We start from the raw sequence: 19,068 nt of genomic DNA, 5'->3' as shown, positions 1-19,068 counted from the left end.
CCGCTAGCCATAACTGCATGGACCAGGGATCATCCCACAGCATGCCTACTTTCATTTCACCGTAGGCATAATGCTACTTAGACAACACTAGTTTCCCAAATGTATCCATGTTGCCAGGTGACCGGATGGTCTCAACCTGGTTTCTCCAAACGTGTCTGCAGCGCCCCCACTGCCGCAGGGCCGAGGGGTACCCGGTACCGGGCCTCTGAGTCTCTGCTCTGGGGTTGTCACGGTGGCTAGGCCCCCGGTCAGTGACCCTGCCGAGGGGCGCACCGTAAATGAAGTGGATAGATAAGTATGACGGATGATGATGGTGGAGCGGTAGTGGTGCGGTGCAGTAAATAACGAGGACACCAGGTTGCAGTCTCTTTACCTCTTTACTGAAGATCTCTGGGTCCTCAGTCCGGAATCCGGATAACCAAGCTGCGCAAGTCCGGCCGGCCCAATGGCACCTCCAGAGTTCTCTTAGCAGGTGGAAATCTGTGCCTTCCTTCTAGCGCTATGTGTTGCGGTCCTTCCCTGCTGTGCTTACAGAAAGTCCCCACAACTGTTGTGTCTGTTTCTTAAGTTCCCTCACAACTCGATTAGATGATGTTCTGCTAATCCTCCGTCCCTCCCTGGTGTTCTGGTTGGGACGGCACCTGTTTGACGGGTAGGCTCGGAGCTCTTCCGGGACCCTAGAGTCGCCCCTCTCCACAAGTTGCCCCCCAAGACTGCATAGGTGATTTAAGTTAGACAGCCCGCCTTAGGCTGACTGTCCTGCCGCTGTTTGGAGTATTGCTTGAAGCTGAATGTTATGATACTCCCTCGGCGTTCCGGCCACCGGTAGTGCGCCTCAGTAGGATGTTGCCTCGGTCTCACAGCACGACCCCTACTGGTATTTCTCCTTTTGCTTGATCTCGTTTCTCACTCAGCACAATCTATCTCGCTTCTAATCCTTCCTTGGGCACCGCCGCTATCCTGCGCAGGCACGGTCCCGTTACGTTCGCTCAAGTTGCCAAGCCTCTGTCAGGATCCCACCCCTGACAGAGACCCTACTGTATCTTCCCCCACAACACCCTCTGCCACAAGGTGTTGCCTGGTTCCAACCCAGTCAGCTTTCTGATCTAACTTCCTGCCTGACCCCCAGTTTACCCACTATGGTGGGGAGTGGCCTAATGAATAGCACCCTTAGCTCCCCCCGGAGGCCCGGCTGTGAAATGTATTGGTGTCTGTGATACCTGATCCGATGAACTCTTTCAGTGCCATCAGACGCACCATAGCTCCCCATAGTGGCGGAGCCACAGTACTGCAACGACCAGGACTCTGGGGCGCTGCACTCCCCCCTGGTTAAACACAGTACTCCGGGACTGAGAAGAAAACAACAATACAAGTTAGCAAAAAGACATACAATTTTGTTGAGTGCAATAACAATAAGCATATTTAAACAGAGCTTCCCTTTATGGGAGGTGAGGACGCTTGAACGTTACAAACATGGTTAAATATCATAGCAACATGCTATAAATAACTTCTCTTACCCAACCGGGTATTCTACTAGTACAAACTTGCTGAACAATAATTTAACGTTGCCTTTAAGGACGTACACTCTGAATCCGCTAAAGACCTTCTTATAATCACATTATAAGGCAATTTAACTTTTACATTCTCCTTCTTTAAATCTGCAGGACCGCCTGTCCTAACGGCACCAGACCTACTGCCTCTCCTTTCTATGCAGGACCGCCCTGTTCAGCCCGGGCCTACTGCCCTTTCACCCCTATACACAGTATAGAACATAACATTACTTTCAGTTTAAGAGCACCGAGCCATCTCTACATGACTCCAAGGAGGACTCAGGGTTCACCTTCTATCCTCGTTATCTATCAACATTATCCAGCATTTTCTATAGAACATTAAACTTTCTTCTAGCTTTCACTTTCTTTCAGGGAACATCATCAGCATTTCTTCACAATTAACTAGTTGAATACATATAACTTTCTCATGTAAACATTATCATCACTTTCTTTCGTCAAAACATTATTGCTACCTGTCTTAAAGCAATATCACCATTTAAGTGCACAAATGAACATCCCCTTTAAGAGGGGACCAAGTCTCTATGAGGTAGCATATCTTCTCAAGCTACCAGTCCATACTCAGCAAAGGTTCCAGTGTGGTATCTTCACAAAGAGTCCTTCTTTAAGTAAAACCAGTAGGGAGCACCTTTAATAAGGTGCAAACTATTTACAAAAAGTTTGTATCATGCACTGTTCATGATTGCGGCAGTTCTGGAAACTTGTGCAAAAACTTAGAAAAACAAACAAAACAATAGGGATCCCGGGTCAACAAAGGGATCCCCTTTAACAGTTAACCCTAAACGGGTTCAGCAGCAAAAATCAGGAAACAAACAGACAGTTAAGGAACTATTTACATGTGCAGAATACTGAGACATTTACTCAAACCACCCAGGAGGCAGCACCGGCGGAGGCAACCCCTTTGGGTATTGCGAGCCGCCTGGTACTGCATAAGGGGGTCTGTCGTCCCATCTGGGGGTCTGTGTACCCACAGTCTTTAGCTCCGCAGCAACACGGGCACCAACCACCGAGAGAGGTGCCTCCTTGGCCACGAGGGTGGTGGAGGTGACAATGCTGCATGTCGTGGTCTTGACCATAGTGCATGTGGGGGTGTCTTCGGTGGTCCTGGCCACGACCACGGGCTGACCGCAAGGGGACACCTTTGCTACAGGGGTCAGCTTCACTGGCACCCTAATCGGAGGCATCGCAGGGGTTGGCTCCTTGTGGACATTCAGGGCAAACCACCCCTTTTCCCCAAAGTGCCTGGTGTATGAGACTTCATCCCCCGGATAGAGATCCCGGCCTGGGTGGCCCTCCCTGAGGTGCGACTCAACATCCCTCCGGTTCACAAACACCTCCGCATACAGACCCGGTTCTTTGATAAAGCCCCAGCCCCCACGGAGCTTGAAGGTGGTGATGATGCCCTGCCTGCGCAGGGCCTGGTGAGCAGTGGGGTCTTTGCGGGCCCGGTCCTTGACCGCCAAGTCTTTTCGATGGTAGGCCTCCAGCCCGGCCTGGTACCTTTTTTCTTTTTCCTTCCACTGCTGCTCTAGCTGGACCTGATATTCTTACCAGCTTAGGGCCTGCACCATCTCTCCCTCCTGGGTCTCCACCCCGGGGAACCCCATAAGATTGGATCCAGGGTTCACCCAGCGGCACACTGTGCGCTCCGCGTGGACCTCACACAGCAGGGGAGTGGGGGCGATTGGGGCTCGCATACGGTGTTCCATGCCCGTGGCTTCCTCCCATGGTAGCAGGCATTGGAGTTTATAGGTTCCCGGGAGAGGTGGTGCTGCTACTGGACCCACCAGCAAACCCTCGGCCAGCGGGACGGGGTCGGCGGACTCACCAGCCGATGCAAGTTCCTCCTCCGCGGCGGGTTCCTCCGGCGGTGTCAGCGAGGATCTCAGCGGCTGCTCCAGTAACGGTGCAGGATCCGGCGCCTGAGGACCTTCTTCCGGCGCTGCCTGGTGCGGAGCCTGGGCCTTCATGTTCAGCTGAAGGAGCTGGTCGAGCAAGCTCTCCATCTCGACTCGCAAGAGTTCGGTGCTGTCCACGGAGAACGGGCTGCTGTGCTCATCCGGGTAGTTGGGGGAAACTTCTACTTCAACCCCACTGTCGGGTTCGGAGCTGCTGGCCATGGCGTCCTCCACGTGGGTCACTTCCTGGTCTTTTTCCCGCTCTCTCCTTCGTGGGCGGTGTCGTTTTCTCGATCTCCGCCCTCCATTGAGGATGAGGAGGCGGATCTCCGCTGCTGACGGACACGTCCTCACAGTGCAGAAATATTTAGACTGGGCGGCCATTGTTGTTCGCGCTCTCCAGCTTGCCTACGCCCACTCCACGCCCCTCTTCTTCTCCTGCGCTCTCCTCAGCGCTATAATGGCGGTGGATTTTGGCGGTAAATGGTGCAGCACAGTCTTTGCAATAAAGTACAGTCCAAGCACAACAAATCACAGTTCCAAGGCACACATGACCTGATTCTTCAGGCTTAAGTAGATCCTGTTCGTGACGCCAAGTTTGCAGCGCCCCCACTCCCGCAGGGCCGAGGGGTACCCGGTACCGGGCCTCTGAGTCTCTGCTCTGGGGTTGTCACGGTGGCTAGGCCCCGGTCCGTGACCCTGCCGAGGGGCGCACCGTAAATGAAGTGGATAGATAAGTATGACGGATGATGATGGTGGAGCGGTAGTGGTGCGGTGCAGTAAATAACGAGGACACCAGGTTGCAGTCTCTTTACCTCTTTACTGAAGATCTCTGGGTCCTCAGTCCGGAATCCGGATAACCAAGCTGCGCAAGTCCGGCTGGCCCAATGGCACCTCCAGAGTTCTCTTAGCAGGTGGAAATCTGTGCCTTCCTTCTAGCGCTATGTGTTGCGGTCCTTCCCTGCTGTGCTTACAGAAAGTCCCCACAACTGTTGTGTCTGTTTCTTAAGTTCCCTCACAACTCGATTAGATGATGTTCTGCTAATCCTCCGTCCCTCCCTGGTGTTCTGGTTGGGACGGCACCCGTTTGACGGGTAGGCTCGGAGCTCTTCCGGGACCCTAGAGTCGCCCCTCTCCACAAGTTGCCCCCCAAGACTGCATAGGTGATTTAAGTTAGACAGCCCGCCTTAGGCTGACTGTCCTGCCGCTATTTGGAGTATTGCTTGAAGCTGAATGTTATAATACTCCCTCGGCGTTCCGGCCACCGGTAGTGCGCCTCAGTAGGATGTTGCCTCGGTCTTACAGCACGACTCCTACTGGTATTTCTCCTTTTGCTTGATCTCGTTTCTCACTCAGCACAATCTATCTAGCTTCTAATCCTTCCTTGGGCACCGCCGCTATCCTGAGCAGGCACGGTCCCGTTACGTTCGTTCAAGTTGCCAAGCCTCTGTCAGGATCCCACCCGACAGAGACCCTACTGTATCTTCCCCCACAACACCCTCTGCCACAAGGTGTTGCCTGGTTCCAACCCAGTCAGCTTTCTGATCTAACTTCCTGCCTGACCCCCAGTTTACCCACTACGGTGGGGAGTGGCCTAGTGAATAGAACCCTTAGCTCCCCCCGGAGGCCCGGCTGTGAAATGTATTGGTGTCTGTGATACCTGATCCGATGAACTCTTTCAGTGCCATCAGACGCACCATAGCTCCCCATAGTGGCGGAGCCACAGTACTGCAACGACCAGGACTCTGGGGCGCTGCATGTCCATAGGTTCCAGGTGATCATATGGTCTCAACCAGGTTTCTCAAAACATAGCCATGGTGCCAGGTGACCGGATGGTCCCAACCTGGATTCTCAAAATATATCCATAGTTCCAGGTGACCGGATGGTCCAAACCTAGCTTTCACAAACGTATCCATGGTTCAGTGATGGTCAGTGAAGCAGATCTGTATTCTTTCAGCCGAGCCATGGTCCCCTAAGCTGGCATCCTGTAGAATGATAAATCTGTGTCCCTCATGATGGAATGATGATGTTTTGTCTGCTGTTCTGTCTCTGGACCTTTGGATGTCCGGATATCTTGGCTGAATCTCTGTCTTTGTCTCTTTCACAGAGGCATATAACCTTTTTTATACTTAGCAAGTGTCCTTCAAACCAGCATTCACAGATAAAGGGAAAGAATGGTGATCTATTTGCATAGTTTCTCATCCACTATTGTAAAAGTCAACAAACTGGCTGGCTTAGACAATGTGTAATCAGCATCTCAGCGAACATCACTAGTCATCCAGGATAAAAGCACAATGTGTCACAGCAAATTGTCAACATTACGGGCTTACACAAGCAAAAGTCTGTTTTCTTGACCAACCAGAAGGAAACACATAAAAGTCAACATATAGCTAACAGTCTATTCTCCTGGCTTGTTGAAAATAGACATCTGGTTAATTAAGATACAATGCTGTGTCCTCAGTCATTAATGTGTTTTTTGTTTGTTTTTTTATCAAAAGGAAGTTGTTCTTTAAAGAAATGTCAGGCAGTTTAATATTATCATTCTTTTTAACCCCTTATCGACCGACGATACACATTAAAACGGTGGCCGCTAAGGGTACTTTTCCCTCATTGCCTTTTAAAACGGCGATTGGGAATAAGGCTGCAGCGCCTTCCAGAGTCAAAAAATGAAAACATGATCACGGCCGGATTTTCTGGTCCCCGATCACAAAAAAAAAAGTGTGCTGGCTGTTACAATAATTTCTCTCTCTTCTGAGCTGATATACATGTCAGAGGAGAGAGAAATGATTCCCCCCGAGAGCAACGGTACCTCCACCATCACAGGATTTTCTTGATCCATACCCAGTCCGGCGTCATCTTCCTGGATAAAAAATGGATCTTACGGCCAGTACTGGCAACAATAGACCCTATCACAATGATCAAAAGAAAAGAAAAAAAGGTAAATCAAATCCCCTTTGTCTCCCCCTTAGTTAGATAAAAATTATAAAATAAAATTTGTTTTATTTTCTGCATTCTTTGCAGATGTGGTTGGGGTTATGGTTAGGGTTGGTGTTAGGGTTGGGTTAGGGTTGTGTTGGGGTTAGGGTTAGTGTTTTGTTGGGGTTAGGGTTGCGTTAGAATTGGGGGGTTTTCAGAAGTAAAAAAAAAAATGATGAAATAACGGCTAGTGTTAAGTGCAAGTGCTCTCTATTCGAATTTGCATCAGGTGCTTGGATATGCATGGAGTATCATGGATTCCTGCATTTGTTTTAGGTGTAAACAGGTGAATAATAAGAGGAAGAGGCAGTTAAGTTGCAAAATAGAATTAAAATGTACATTATTATTATAATTATTTTAAACAATGGACCAGAAAATTTAAGCTACAGAACAAGGAAGTGCACTAGCATTGGGAATGCATTTTATGAAGATATTATATGCACATATTGTAATTTTATGTAATTCAAAGTAAATATATAGATATAGTATACTTATTGCAAGTGCAAAAGAATTATCTTAGAATGAGTAGTGTCATTGCTATATATGAAAAGGAATAATTTATATCATTAAAGTGCTAGTGCATTTATGACATGATAAACCTCTATAATAGGAGATCAAACATGTCTAGCAAGGACACAAGTCCATCTCATTTAAGCAATATATCTCTCTGTAAAGTTGTTAAGCATAATATCTGCAGAGAAAAGCATTAAATCCGTATGAGGAGAGAAGATAAATGAACTCAGAACTCAAAGAAGGTACTTACAAGGTGGCATGTGCATAGTTCCCATGTGCTGCGCACTCCTACCCCAACAGCACTGTTTCGCAAACGTGCTTCTTCCAAAGGGGAACTTGTGTCCTTGATAGACATATTTGATCTCCTATTATAGAGTTTTATCATGTCATAAATGCACTAGCACTTTAATCTCCTTTCCTTTAACTTCCTAACAAAAAAAAATATGTTTAAAAAATTGTGCTGATGTAAAGCAAACATGTGGGAAATGTTATTTATTAACTATTTTGTTCAATATGTCTGATATAAGGGCATAAAAATAAATCTAATTTTAAAAATTGCTAAATTTTGAATTTTTTTTCAAAATTTCCATCTTTTTCACAAATAAATGCAAGTAATATCAAATAAATGTTACCACTATCATGAAGTACAATATGTCTTGAAAAAAACAGTCTAAGAATCAGTGGGATCCGCTGAAGCGTTCCAGAGCTATAACCTCAAAGTGACAGTGGTCAGAATTGTAAAATTTGGCTGGGTCATTAAGGGGTTAAGGCACCATTGATTCCATGTCGCTGCACATGTGAAAACAAGTAAAGACCTTGATTATAAATTGTAAAAATTCCTTTACAGTCTATAAGAAACCCTAAAGATAAGTGAAATGTTGCTTTATAGTCGATTGTTATTTTAAGATATTAAATTGCCTTAATTATCGTGTCGGGAAGAAGCTTCACAAATAAATTACTTTTCTTTAATTTCATTTTTTTATCCTCACTTTTTTTAATAAAGGGAACAAAAATGATTTAATGTTTATTTTTCAAGGAGTAAAGAAGATTGAAATGCTCTGTGAGCGCAGACAATACCAATGTATGTGACACTGGAGCCACTATCAGAAAACGTCCGATGTTCGAGATGTAGGAAGGAAGGATTGGTGAACTTTTTTACCTCTTTTTCTGAGTTTTCTCGTAGGATCAGGAACGACGGTTCAGGGGATGTTTTCAACCTCTGTAGCGTTAGACATCTCCACTATTAGTAGGGCTTTGCTGGGTTCAGTTGGGGTGTGTAGGGTCACCATGCCGGAGTGCCTCCATAAACACCGCTAACGTGAAGATTTGTCTGTGCTATGCCGGACTCTGGGACCCTGATATTGACCCCTTTCTTCATAGACCGACCACACCGGGAAACTGACCCTAGCGGTGGACTTATCTCAGTTCAGACTTCGAGACTCTAACTACCAGAGACAACTAGAAGTGGAGGTGTCACTGGAGGAGGACGGGACAGGTAACACGATTCACAATCGCGATCACCGTGCGCTCGGCCTCTGTGGTTGAGACTAAAACCCACCATGGAGATATGTTGTGGGGTGGGGATGGAGTCACACATTGGGGCATAAGGTGGAAGTCACACGTGGGGGTCACAGGTGAAGGTCACATGCACTTGGTAAGGGTCGGGAGAGGGTCACAGGGGGTGTCACAAGGTGGGGGTCACAGGCAGTTAGTTACAAGTCGGATGTGGGGAGGGGGTCACATGGAGTTAGTGGGGTTGGAGAGGGGGTCACAAGGTGTGGGTGGGGCAGGGGTCACATGAAGTATATGTCTCACAGAGTTGGTGGAAGTGGGTTAAGGGTCAGGTACAAGTCACTAGGTGAGGTGGGGCGGGGGTCTCATGGGGGATCAAAAGGTGGAGTTGGAGCGGGGTCTCATGAAGGTATCACTGAGTTGGTGAGAGTGGGGTGGGGGTCACAGGCAGTAAGTTACAAGTCAGGAGTGTGGAGGGGGTCACAAGTCGGAAGTGGGAGTCACATGAACGACGGTCACAAGCTGGAGGTGGGACGAGGTCACATGAGGGTGGTCACAGAGTTGGTGGGAGTGTGGAAGGGCCCTCTGTCCATGTTATATGCAGGTTTGGTGGTATCACAGTGTTTCTTCTTCCATCCCTCCAGGAGTGGCGTTCAGTGCTCCTCAGAAGGTCATTAACCTTCACTCCCAGCTCACCAAGATAACATTTAAAGACATAAAGCGCTATTACCAGCCCGGTGCCCCATACAGAGGCAAGGTGAGTGGAGACCACCTCTCTGAAGACCCCTCCTGCATCACACACACAACACCCGATATGAATGACCACCATGTAATACTTCATCTCACCTGTGGGGTCACCGCTGGGAAAATTAGCAGGTACTGCCTGGTACTCTGACAGTTTACAGCTGGGGGTCTCAGCTGTGGGACACTTTGCAATCAACTTGTTATAAAGAGACCCCTTCTAACATGCAGTGTACTGAGCGGAGAGACCCTTTAATATCAGGTTTGTTTTTTCTCAGTTGGTGCTGGAATCTTATGATGGAAAACGTCTTGATGGTAAAAAAGTTCAACTCCGCTCCACAGTGCGAGGAGAGACCACTGAAGAGACATATGTGACTGACTCTGCGGGGGAGGTCTCATTCCATCTGTCTAGTGAAAAATGGGGCGAAGGCTCTGTTTCATTACGGGTGAGTGTTATTGAAACCCCTGACCAACCATAGTCTGTAAGCTCCCTACAGTGGATCATACCATGCAGAATCCTCCCTACAGTGGATCATACCATGCACAAGCATCCTTACAGTGGATCGTACCATGCAGAAACCTCCCTACAGTGGATCTTACCATGCAGAATTCTCCCTACAGTGGATCACACCATGCAGAATCCTCCCTACAGTGGATCATACATGCAGAAACCTCCCTACAGTGGATCATACCAGGCAGAAACCTCCCTACAGTGGATCATACCATGAAGAATCCTCCCTACAGAGGATCATACCATGCAGAATCCTCCCTACAGTGGATCATACCATGCAGAATCCTCCCTACAGTGGATCATACCATGCAGAATCCTCCCTACAGTGGATCATACCATGCAGAATCCTCCCTACAGTGGATCATACCATGCACAAACATCCTTACAGTGGATCGTACCATCCAGAAACCTCCCTACAGTGGATCGTACCATGCAGAAACCTCCCTACAGTGGATTATACCATGCACAAACATCCTTACAGTGGATCGTACCATCCAGAAACCTCCCTACAGTGGATCGTACCATGCAGAAACCTCCCTACAGTGGATCATGCCATGCACAAACCTCCTTACCTTGAATCATACCTTGCAGAATCCTCCCTGTAGTGGATCATACCATGCAGAATCCTCCCTACAGTGGATCATACCATGTAGAAACCTTCTCACAGTGGATCATACCATGCAGAAACCTCCCTACAGTGGATCATACCATGCAGAATCTTCCCTACAGTGGATCATACCATGCACAAACCTCCTTACATTGAATCATACCTTGCAGAATCCTCCCTGTAGTGGATCATACCATGCAGAATCCTCCCTACAGTGGATCATACCATGCAGAAACCTCCCTACAGTGGATCATACCATGCAGAAACCTTCTCACAGTGGATCATACCATGCAGAATCCTCCCTACAGTGGATCATACCATGCAGAAACCTCCCTACAGTGGATCATACCATGCAGAAACCTTCTCACAGTGGATCATACCATGCAGAAACCCCCTTACAGTGGATCATACCATGCAGAAACCCCCTTACAGTGAATCATACCATGCAGAATCCTCCCTACAGTGGATCATACCATGCAGAAACCTCCCTACAGTGGATCATACTATGCAGAAACCTTCTCACAGTGGATCATACCATGCAGAATCCTCCCTACAGTGGATCATACCATGCAGAAACCTCCCTACAGTGGATCATACCATGCAGAAACCTTCTCACAGTGGATCATACCATGCAGAAACCCCCTTACAGTGGATCATACCATGCAGAAACCCCCTTACAGTGGATCATACCATGCAGAATCCTCCCTACAGTGGATCATACCATGCAGAAACCTCCCTACAGTGGATCATACTATGCAGAAACCTTCTCACAGTGGATCATACCATGCAGAAACCCCCTTACAGTGGATCATACCATGCAGAAACCCCCTTACAGTGGATCATACCATGCAGAGAGGTTTTCCAGTTTTGCTCAGAAACCAGTTTTACAGACCAGACAGGAAGGTTTTCGGCAGCTCAGATATTTTTATTCATTTTTGCTTTATTTCAGGCCACAACTGATGAGAAGGATGAGCCCTACCTGTACAGCACGGTGTCCGTCCGCTATGGCAGTGCCTATCTCTACCTGGAAGGCATGCATGTGGTGTCTAATAGCTCGGTGTACATCCAGCCGGTCAAGAGCACAGCGCAGTCTGATGGGAATGTCAAGGTGACAGTGGATTACATCCTTGAGGAGCAAGAAGGAGACGACATTGAGTTTTTCTATCTGGTAAGACAAGTGTCTACGTCAGAGATGAATTTGCCTATAACTTGGAGCAGGAAAGCTTTCATACCCATTGTAACAAACCCTCAGCACTGGGAGCAGTGCTACTCCATGTTCTCGGCTTCTGAATGTGAGCAGTGATGTTTCCGTTCCCTGACAGAGATCTCACAGCTTGTATTCTAGAGATGCAGAACTTCTCATTAATCTTGATTTGGACCTTCACAGGACTTATTCTGCCACCGATATACGTGGATGAGATGTGTCTGAGGGATGTGATCACAAATCGCTATATAAACAATGGCGGACAGCGTTACTCACTAACTGTGCTCCTAGTCCTTATCAGCTGTGCGTGGTGATACGGAAGGATGATGCAGTGATACATTCAACAGGTTTTATTTACAGTACCTTGGTGAGATGAGGACTGTAGGTTAGAGGTATTACAGGATCACCAGATAGAGATAGTAGAAGCTTCAGGTTAGAGGTAACAAGAGAATCCTTTCTCCAGCTCTGCAGCACATGTGAGATCTAAGATGGCACAGAGTACAAAACAGGAAAAGAAGGAAGAAGATAGGAGGAACTAAAGACAGAAAGGCATTGTGGGAAAGTTCCTTAAGGAATATTACAGTGTGATAAAGCAATGGCCAGTAGATGGCAGCAAAGTATAACAAATACAATAAACGATAGAACTAGGTATATTACCATTACATAAATGTCCATGTATGGCTGAAAGTCTATCAGAATAAACTGAACAGCACACTCCCCGTCTGAAATCCTTGGATTTCACTATACCATAAGTCTCGAATTGGGAGTGTTAACCAGAAGTGCATGGAGGGATACCTCAACCTGTAAGATAAAAACAATGCATGCAATGCAACAATAACATATTGTATAACAAGATAGACAAATGTCTATAACGAGTTCCTGAAGTAATCCAACGGATAACCCATCTTCGGATTGGAGAAGCCGCGCTAGGCCAAACTGTCCCCAACCCATTTGTAATCCAAAGGTTGAAGTTCCTTGTGAAAAAACATTCTGCTGCACATTGCGTATCACAATGAGTTCACTCAGAGCAATGTCTTCTGCAGAGAGAGGCTTATGGCAGATATGCCAACCGTGACAATCAGTGTTACTGTCCTTATTGCGATAGCATTGTACAATGTGTACTAACCTTGCAATGGCACGAACCAGTCTCGTCCATCTTGAGAAGCGATCAAAACGCCGACAGTCCAAGTCAACCTTCTCCTTGAATTTGGTGATGAAGGTGCTGACATCAGGACGGATCTCTGGGTCGACATCTGGATCCTGAAGGCTGAAGCTGTCTTCAACGGCAGTCTCTTCGCACTGTTCGTGAAGGAACTCTGGTCCTGTCAACCAAGAAGAGCTTGCGAAGGCACCAATAGACACTGGTCTAGTAGCAAGGTCCGCAGGGTTAAGATGGGATGGGACGTGCTGCCATTGCTGGGGTTTGGAGGATTTCCTGATTCTTTCCACTCGGTTACTGACATAGACGTAGAAGCGTTTCGTCTGGTTGTATATGTAGCCCAGAACTACCTTACTGTCTGTGTAGAATTTTGTGTCATCCACGTGAATAGGTAGTTCACTCTGTATGAAGTCTGCAATCTCTATGGCTAGTACAGCCCCACAGAGCTCGAGTCTGGGTATGGTGTGCTCGGGTTTAGGAGCCAGTTTAGCCTTTCCAAACAGAAATCCAACATGGGCTTCATTGTTAGAGTCTACAACCTTCAAGTAAGCGACAGCGGCAATAGCTTCAGTGGAGGCATCAGCGAATACATGAATCTCTTTCCTTTGACTCGTAGTTAGGGATGCCGGAGTGTAACAACGTGGTATGTGGATCTTATCCAAGGCGCAAAGAGATTCTCTCCACGACTTCCACCTTAGTTGTTTGTCCGCAGGGAGTGGTATATCCCAGTCCTTAATGCACTCTGAGAGTTGTCTCAGCAGGAGCTTGCCTTGTATAGTCAGGGGTGCGACAAACCCAAGTGGATCATATAGACTGTTCACCACTGACAGAACCCCACGCTTAGTAAATGGTTTTTCTGCACCATTAACCTGAAAGCTGAAGGAGTCCTTTAGCAAATTCCACCTCAGGCCTAGGCTGCTCTGTACTGGTGGATTGTCTGAGCCTAGGTTCAAGTCCCTAAATTCTGCGGCATGATCATTAGGGTGAAAGGCCTTCATGACAACAGCACTATTGGAGGCAATTTTATGCAATCTTAAATGAGCTTTAGAAAGCATACCTTGTGTCCGTTTGAGCAGATCTATGGCTTCCTCCGCTGTAGGCAGGGATTTAAGGCCGTCGTCCACGTAGAAGTCCTTTTCAACGAACTGTTTGGCATCCTTCCCGAACTCTGCGGCACCATCGGAGGCGGTCCTACGTAAGCCGTACGTAGCGACTGCAGGAGAAGGACTGTTTCCGAAAAAGTGCACCTTCATGCGGTATTCGATCATTTCCTTGTTGGTGTCGTTGTCTCGGTGCCATAGAAAACGGAGATAATTTCTGTGATCTTGTTGCATGATGAAACAATGGAACATTTGTTCGATGTCAGCGGTAATGGCGACAGGTTCCTTTCTGAATCTCATGAGCACTCCCACCAGGTTATTAGTCAGGTTCGGACTAGTGAGGAGAACGTCATTCAGAGATACACCGTCATGTTTGGCGCTTGAATCGAACACCACTCTGATTTGTTTCGGCTTTCTTGGATGATACACTCCAAAGGAAGGTAGATACCAGCATTCTTCATCAGCTTGCAATGGTGGAGCTGGCTCTGCGTGATCATTGCGAAATATCTTGTCCATAAAAGCTATGAAATGTTCCTTCATTTCAGGCTTGTTCTTTAATGTTCTCTGCAGTGAGATGAATCTAGATAAGGCCTGTTCTCTGTTAGGAAGCCTGGTCCTTGAAGCCTTGAAGGGTAAGGGAGCAACCCAGCGGTCAGATTCATTTTTGAAGAATCCACTGTCCATGATTTTAAGAAACTCCTTGTCTTCTATGGATAAGGCGACTTTGTTATCATCTTTTGTTGTGTGAAACACTGTTCTCCCTAAGTCATCACCGTAGGGAGTGGGGATGATGTCAGGCTCCTGGATGCAATCAGAGAACCTTTCTTTCACTTCGTAGTGATGAAGGCATGGCTTAAAGTGAGTTGCGCGACCATTTTGGAGCACATACGTTTTACAGGCGTTGACTTCAGATGCCTTATGACTCCTATCCAGACATACATCGCCCACGATTACCCAGCCTAGATCGAGTCTTTGGGCGTATGGAGCATCATCTGGGCCGTTGCATTGTTGGCGTACCTTGTGGACCTTCAGAATGTCCCTTCCGAGTAGGATTAGAATATCAGCATTCATGTCCAGAGGAGGAATTTCATTAGTCAGGTGCCTCAAGTGGCGATGATGAAGTGCGGCTTCCGGAGTGGGGATCTCCTCCCTGTTATCAGGTATCTGGTCACATTCAATTATGGTTGGCAAGGGTATATGCACGTTTCCCTTGATTGAAGAGACTATGTACCCAGAGGCTCTCCTGCCAGAAGTCTCAATACGACCAGAGCAGGTGTTGAGGGTGTATGGAGTTGTTTGTCCCTTTATGTTGAAGATCTCAAAGAATTTGGGCCTTGCTAGAGATCGGTTACTTTGCTCATCTATTATGGCATACATTTTAGAGGCCTTGTCGGGTTGTCCTTCTGGATAGACCTTAACCAGATATACCTTGGCACAGCATTTAGGAATGATCCCTTCTCCACATACCTCAGTACATGAGGAGGAAACAGCAGTTGCAGTTGGGTCAGGGACCTGTGGCTCCCCGCCATGCTTTTGAGCAGGGTTAGATGCTGCAGAAGGTTGTGAGTTGTGTGGAGCTGGCGTGGGATGCATGGCTGTGACGTGTTTATCACTGCTGCATTCAGTGCACTTAATGACGGCCTTACAGTCCTTAGCGAGGTGGTCTGAGGAGGTACAACACTTATAACATATCCCTAGCTCCTTGAGGGTGTCTTTACGCTCCTGCAGAGTTCTTGCTCGGAATCCACGGCATTCTTTAAGTGGGTGAGGCCTTTTGTGGATAGGGCACATACGGTTATTGTCCATGACTTTAGGAGCAACATTATTTGTCTTAGTGAAGGCAGGTGAAGTAAGTGGAACGTCAGTCTTTCTCACAGATACTGTGTTCCTTGAATCTCTACGTTTGGCAATGTTATCATACCTTGTAGATGATGATGATGCTGGTGAAGTAGGCTCAGTGAAGTCGAAGCTGGGATCATTCTTCTTCCGAGCTTGGTCACTGATGAACCTGGAAAAATATGAAAAGGGGGGAAAGGACACATCATACTGCCTTTTATACCGTGAGCCGTGGTCTGCCCATTTATCCTGCATGCCGTGTGGCAACTTGGACACTATTGGATTAACGCCATGAGCAGTATCTAGGTAGCTCAGTCCTGAAAGACGTGGGTCTAATTTTGCCAATTCTATTTCCTTTAGCAAGTCGCTCAAATCTTGAAGTTTTCTATTGTCCTTGTTAGTTATCTTTGGGAAGGTTTGCAGTCTTTTAAATAAGGAACTTTCTATTGCTTCTGAGCTGCCATAGGTTTGTTCCAGTCTAAATGATGCGGCATAAGGGTTAAACTGCGGTTTAGTCTCTAAAGGTTCTGTTGGCTGTTGCCTAAATTGTGGGTTAGCGCTGGAAGTTACCTTGTCGGCGGTAGGTGGCGACATTTCTTGACTTGCGGGCACATCCGTGTTTGAAACTGGAGGTGGCGCTGGTGCAGATGTTGAATGTCTTAGCACGTAGTCAGTGGTGCGATCAGCTGCATCCTCCATTTCTTCTGGAATAAGACAGTCCGAATTATCATCTTGTCCCAGTGCTTGTTCAAGGACCTTCAGTTTAGCAAGGGCTGTTGCTTCTTCCCTTTCTGCTTGGAGTATTTTTAATTTCCTTTGAGCTTCTACTTCCACTTCAGCCTCCCTCTTAGCAAAGGAGCTTTTTACTCTAGCTTCTTCTGCAGCCGCACGGATCTTCAGTAGCTTGTTGGACAATGTTGACTTCCTGGAGTGAGATGATCTGGAAGACCGAGCTGTGATTTTGGTCGATGTTGTGCGATGTGACCTAACCTCTTGGAGGTGAGCGATGCGGAGTTCTGCTTTATCCTGAGCATCTCGGACTAATGAGGTCTTTTCTTGGAGAAGAGTTTCCCTTTCAGTTAGTTCTGCTGGGGCATCTTCCATGTCACAGTTACTCAGGAATGTGATGTACTTTACAGACAGTCTCTGGTAGCGATCATAGGCGGCAGATAAACTCTTCAATGTGGCGGTTAAACCTGCGGCGTCACTGTGATAGCGTGGAAGAGCTGCTAAATAGTGATCCACTCTGCCCCATAAATGTTCTAGGTTATCATGGAGCTCGTCTCTAGTAGTCTCAAAGTTCTCTCTGACCTTTTGTGTCGGCTTGGTTACACGTCTGGGTCGTACGTCCTGCTCTGCAGTAAGTGTGGACTCTGCTCCTGCAGCATCTATGGTGTCGGGAGCCTGATGTGCTTCGCTTGCAGATGGGTCCACGTTGCCCTTTGTGGACATGTTTTAGCTAAGATGGCGGACGGTTAAGACTTGCTAGCAGACAATGCATATGCACACAGACACTGTAGACTTAGGTCTCTTGTTACTATTCTGCCACCGATATACGTGGATGAGATGTGTCTGAGGGATGTGATCACAAATCGCTATATAAACAATGGCGGACAGCGTTACTCACTAACTGTGCTCCTAGTCCTTATCAGCTGTGCGTGGTGATCCGGAAAGATGATGCAGTGATACATTCAACAGGTTTTATTTACAGTACCTTGGTGAGATGAGGACTGTAGGTTAGAGGTATTACAGGATCACCAGATAGAGATAGTAGAAGCTCCAGGTTAGAGGTAACAAGAGAATCCTTTCTCCAGCTCTGCAGCACATGTGAGATCTAAGATGGCACAGAGTACAAAACAGGAAAAGAAGGAAGAAGATAGGAGGAACTAAAGACTAGTGTTGAGCGATACCGTCCGATACTTGAAAGTATCGGTATCGGAAAGTATCGGCCGATACCGGCAAAGTATCGGATCCAATCCGATACCGATACCCGATACCAATACAAGTCAATGGGACTCAGGTATCGGACGGTATTCCTGATGGTTCCCAGGGTCTGAAGGAGAGGAAACTCTCCTTCAGGCCCTGGGAACCATATTAATGTGTAAAAGAAAGAATTAAAATAAAAAATATCGCTATACTCACCTGTCCGACGCAGCCGGGACCTCAGCGAGGGAACCGGCAGCGTTGTTTGTTTAAAATTCGCGCTTTTACTTGGTTACGTGAGGTCCCGGCTTGTGATTGGTCAGGGCGGCCATGTTGCCGGGACGCGGACCAATCACAGCAAGCCGTGACGAAATTACGTCACGGCTTGCTGTGATTGGTCCGCGTCCCGGCAACATGGCCGCCATTAACCAATCACAAGCCGTGACGTCACGGGAGGCTGGACACGCGCGCTTTTCAAAATACGCGCATGTCCAGCCTCCCGTGACGTCCCGGCTTGTGATTGGTTAATGGCGGCCATGTTGCCGGGACGTCACTGGAGGCTGGACACGCGCGCTTTTCAAAATACGCGCATGTCCAGCCTCCCGTGACGTCACGGCTTGTGATTGGTTAATGGCGGCCATGTTGCCGGGACGCGGACCAATCACAGCAAGCCGTGACGTAATTTCGTCACGGCTTGCTGTGATTGGTCCGCGTCCCGGCAACATGGCCGCCCTGACCAATCACAAGCCGGGACTTCACGTAACCAAGTAAAAGCGCGAAATTTAAACAAACAACGCTGCCGGTTCCCTCGCTGAGGTCCCGGCTGCGTCGGACAGGTGAGTATAGCGATATTTTTTATTTTAATTCTCTTTTTTATACATTATTACATTAATGTTGTTGCGATACCCGATACCCGATACCACAAAAGTATCGGATCTCGGTATCGGAAATTCCGATACAGCAAGTATCGGCCGATACCCGATACTTGCAGTATCGGAATGCTCAACACTACTAAAGACAGAAAGGCATTGTGGGAAAGTTCCTTAAGGAATATTACAGTGTGATAAAGCAATGGCCAGTAGATGGCAGCAAAGTATAACAAATACAATAAACGATAGAACTAGGTATATTACCATTACATAAATGTCCATGTATGGCTGAAAGTCTATCAGAATAAACTGAACAGCACAGGACTTATCTGGGATTCTGGGGGACCCCCGATAATAGCTGGGGGCAGCGGTGCTGAGGCATGTAGTGCAGCCTCAATGTCTGTGCCTTTCTGTATTTCTGTACCCCGTACACTAAGTGCCCGCTGTGCTGGGTGCTACAGCCTGATCCCATTCACTCCAATGGGCAGCGCTGCGAGTGTCCTGCACAACTACAGAGCAGTGTGGACATAGAGGAGGCTGCAGCACTTACAAGCTCCGCAGCCCCTTACGAGCTCCACAGCCCCTGTACGAGCTCCGCAGCACATGTACGAGCTCCACAGCCCCATACGAGCTCCACAGCCCCATACGAGC

General features: G+C 47.5%; 1 protein-coding gene across 1 annotated transcript in view; it reads left to right on the top strand.

The window, feature by feature from the left end:
• The window catches only part of LOC143769415 (alpha-2-macroglobulin-like protein 1), a 305,150-nt gene that overhangs the window by 73,622 nt on the left and 212,460 nt on the right, over window positions 1-19,068 (top strand). The window contains exons 10-13 of the mRNA XM_077257911.1: window positions 8,336-8,450; window positions 9,112-9,224; window positions 9,487-9,654; window positions 11,276-11,494. Coding sequence (XP_077114026.1) covers window positions 8,336-8,450; window positions 9,112-9,224; window positions 9,487-9,654; window positions 11,276-11,494 — 615 coding nt within the window. The remainder of the gene's footprint in view (window positions 1-8,335; window positions 8,451-9,111; window positions 9,225-9,486; window positions 9,655-11,275; window positions 11,495-19,068) is intronic.

This window comes from Ranitomeya variabilis, chromosome 4, assembly GCF_051348905.1.
Source record: "Ranitomeya variabilis isolate aRanVar5 chromosome 4, aRanVar5.hap1, whole genome shotgun sequence".
NCBI lineage: Eukaryota > Metazoa > Chordata > Amphibia > Anura > Dendrobatidae > Ranitomeya > Ranitomeya variabilis.
This window is presented reverse-complemented; position numbering and strand designations above follow the sequence as displayed.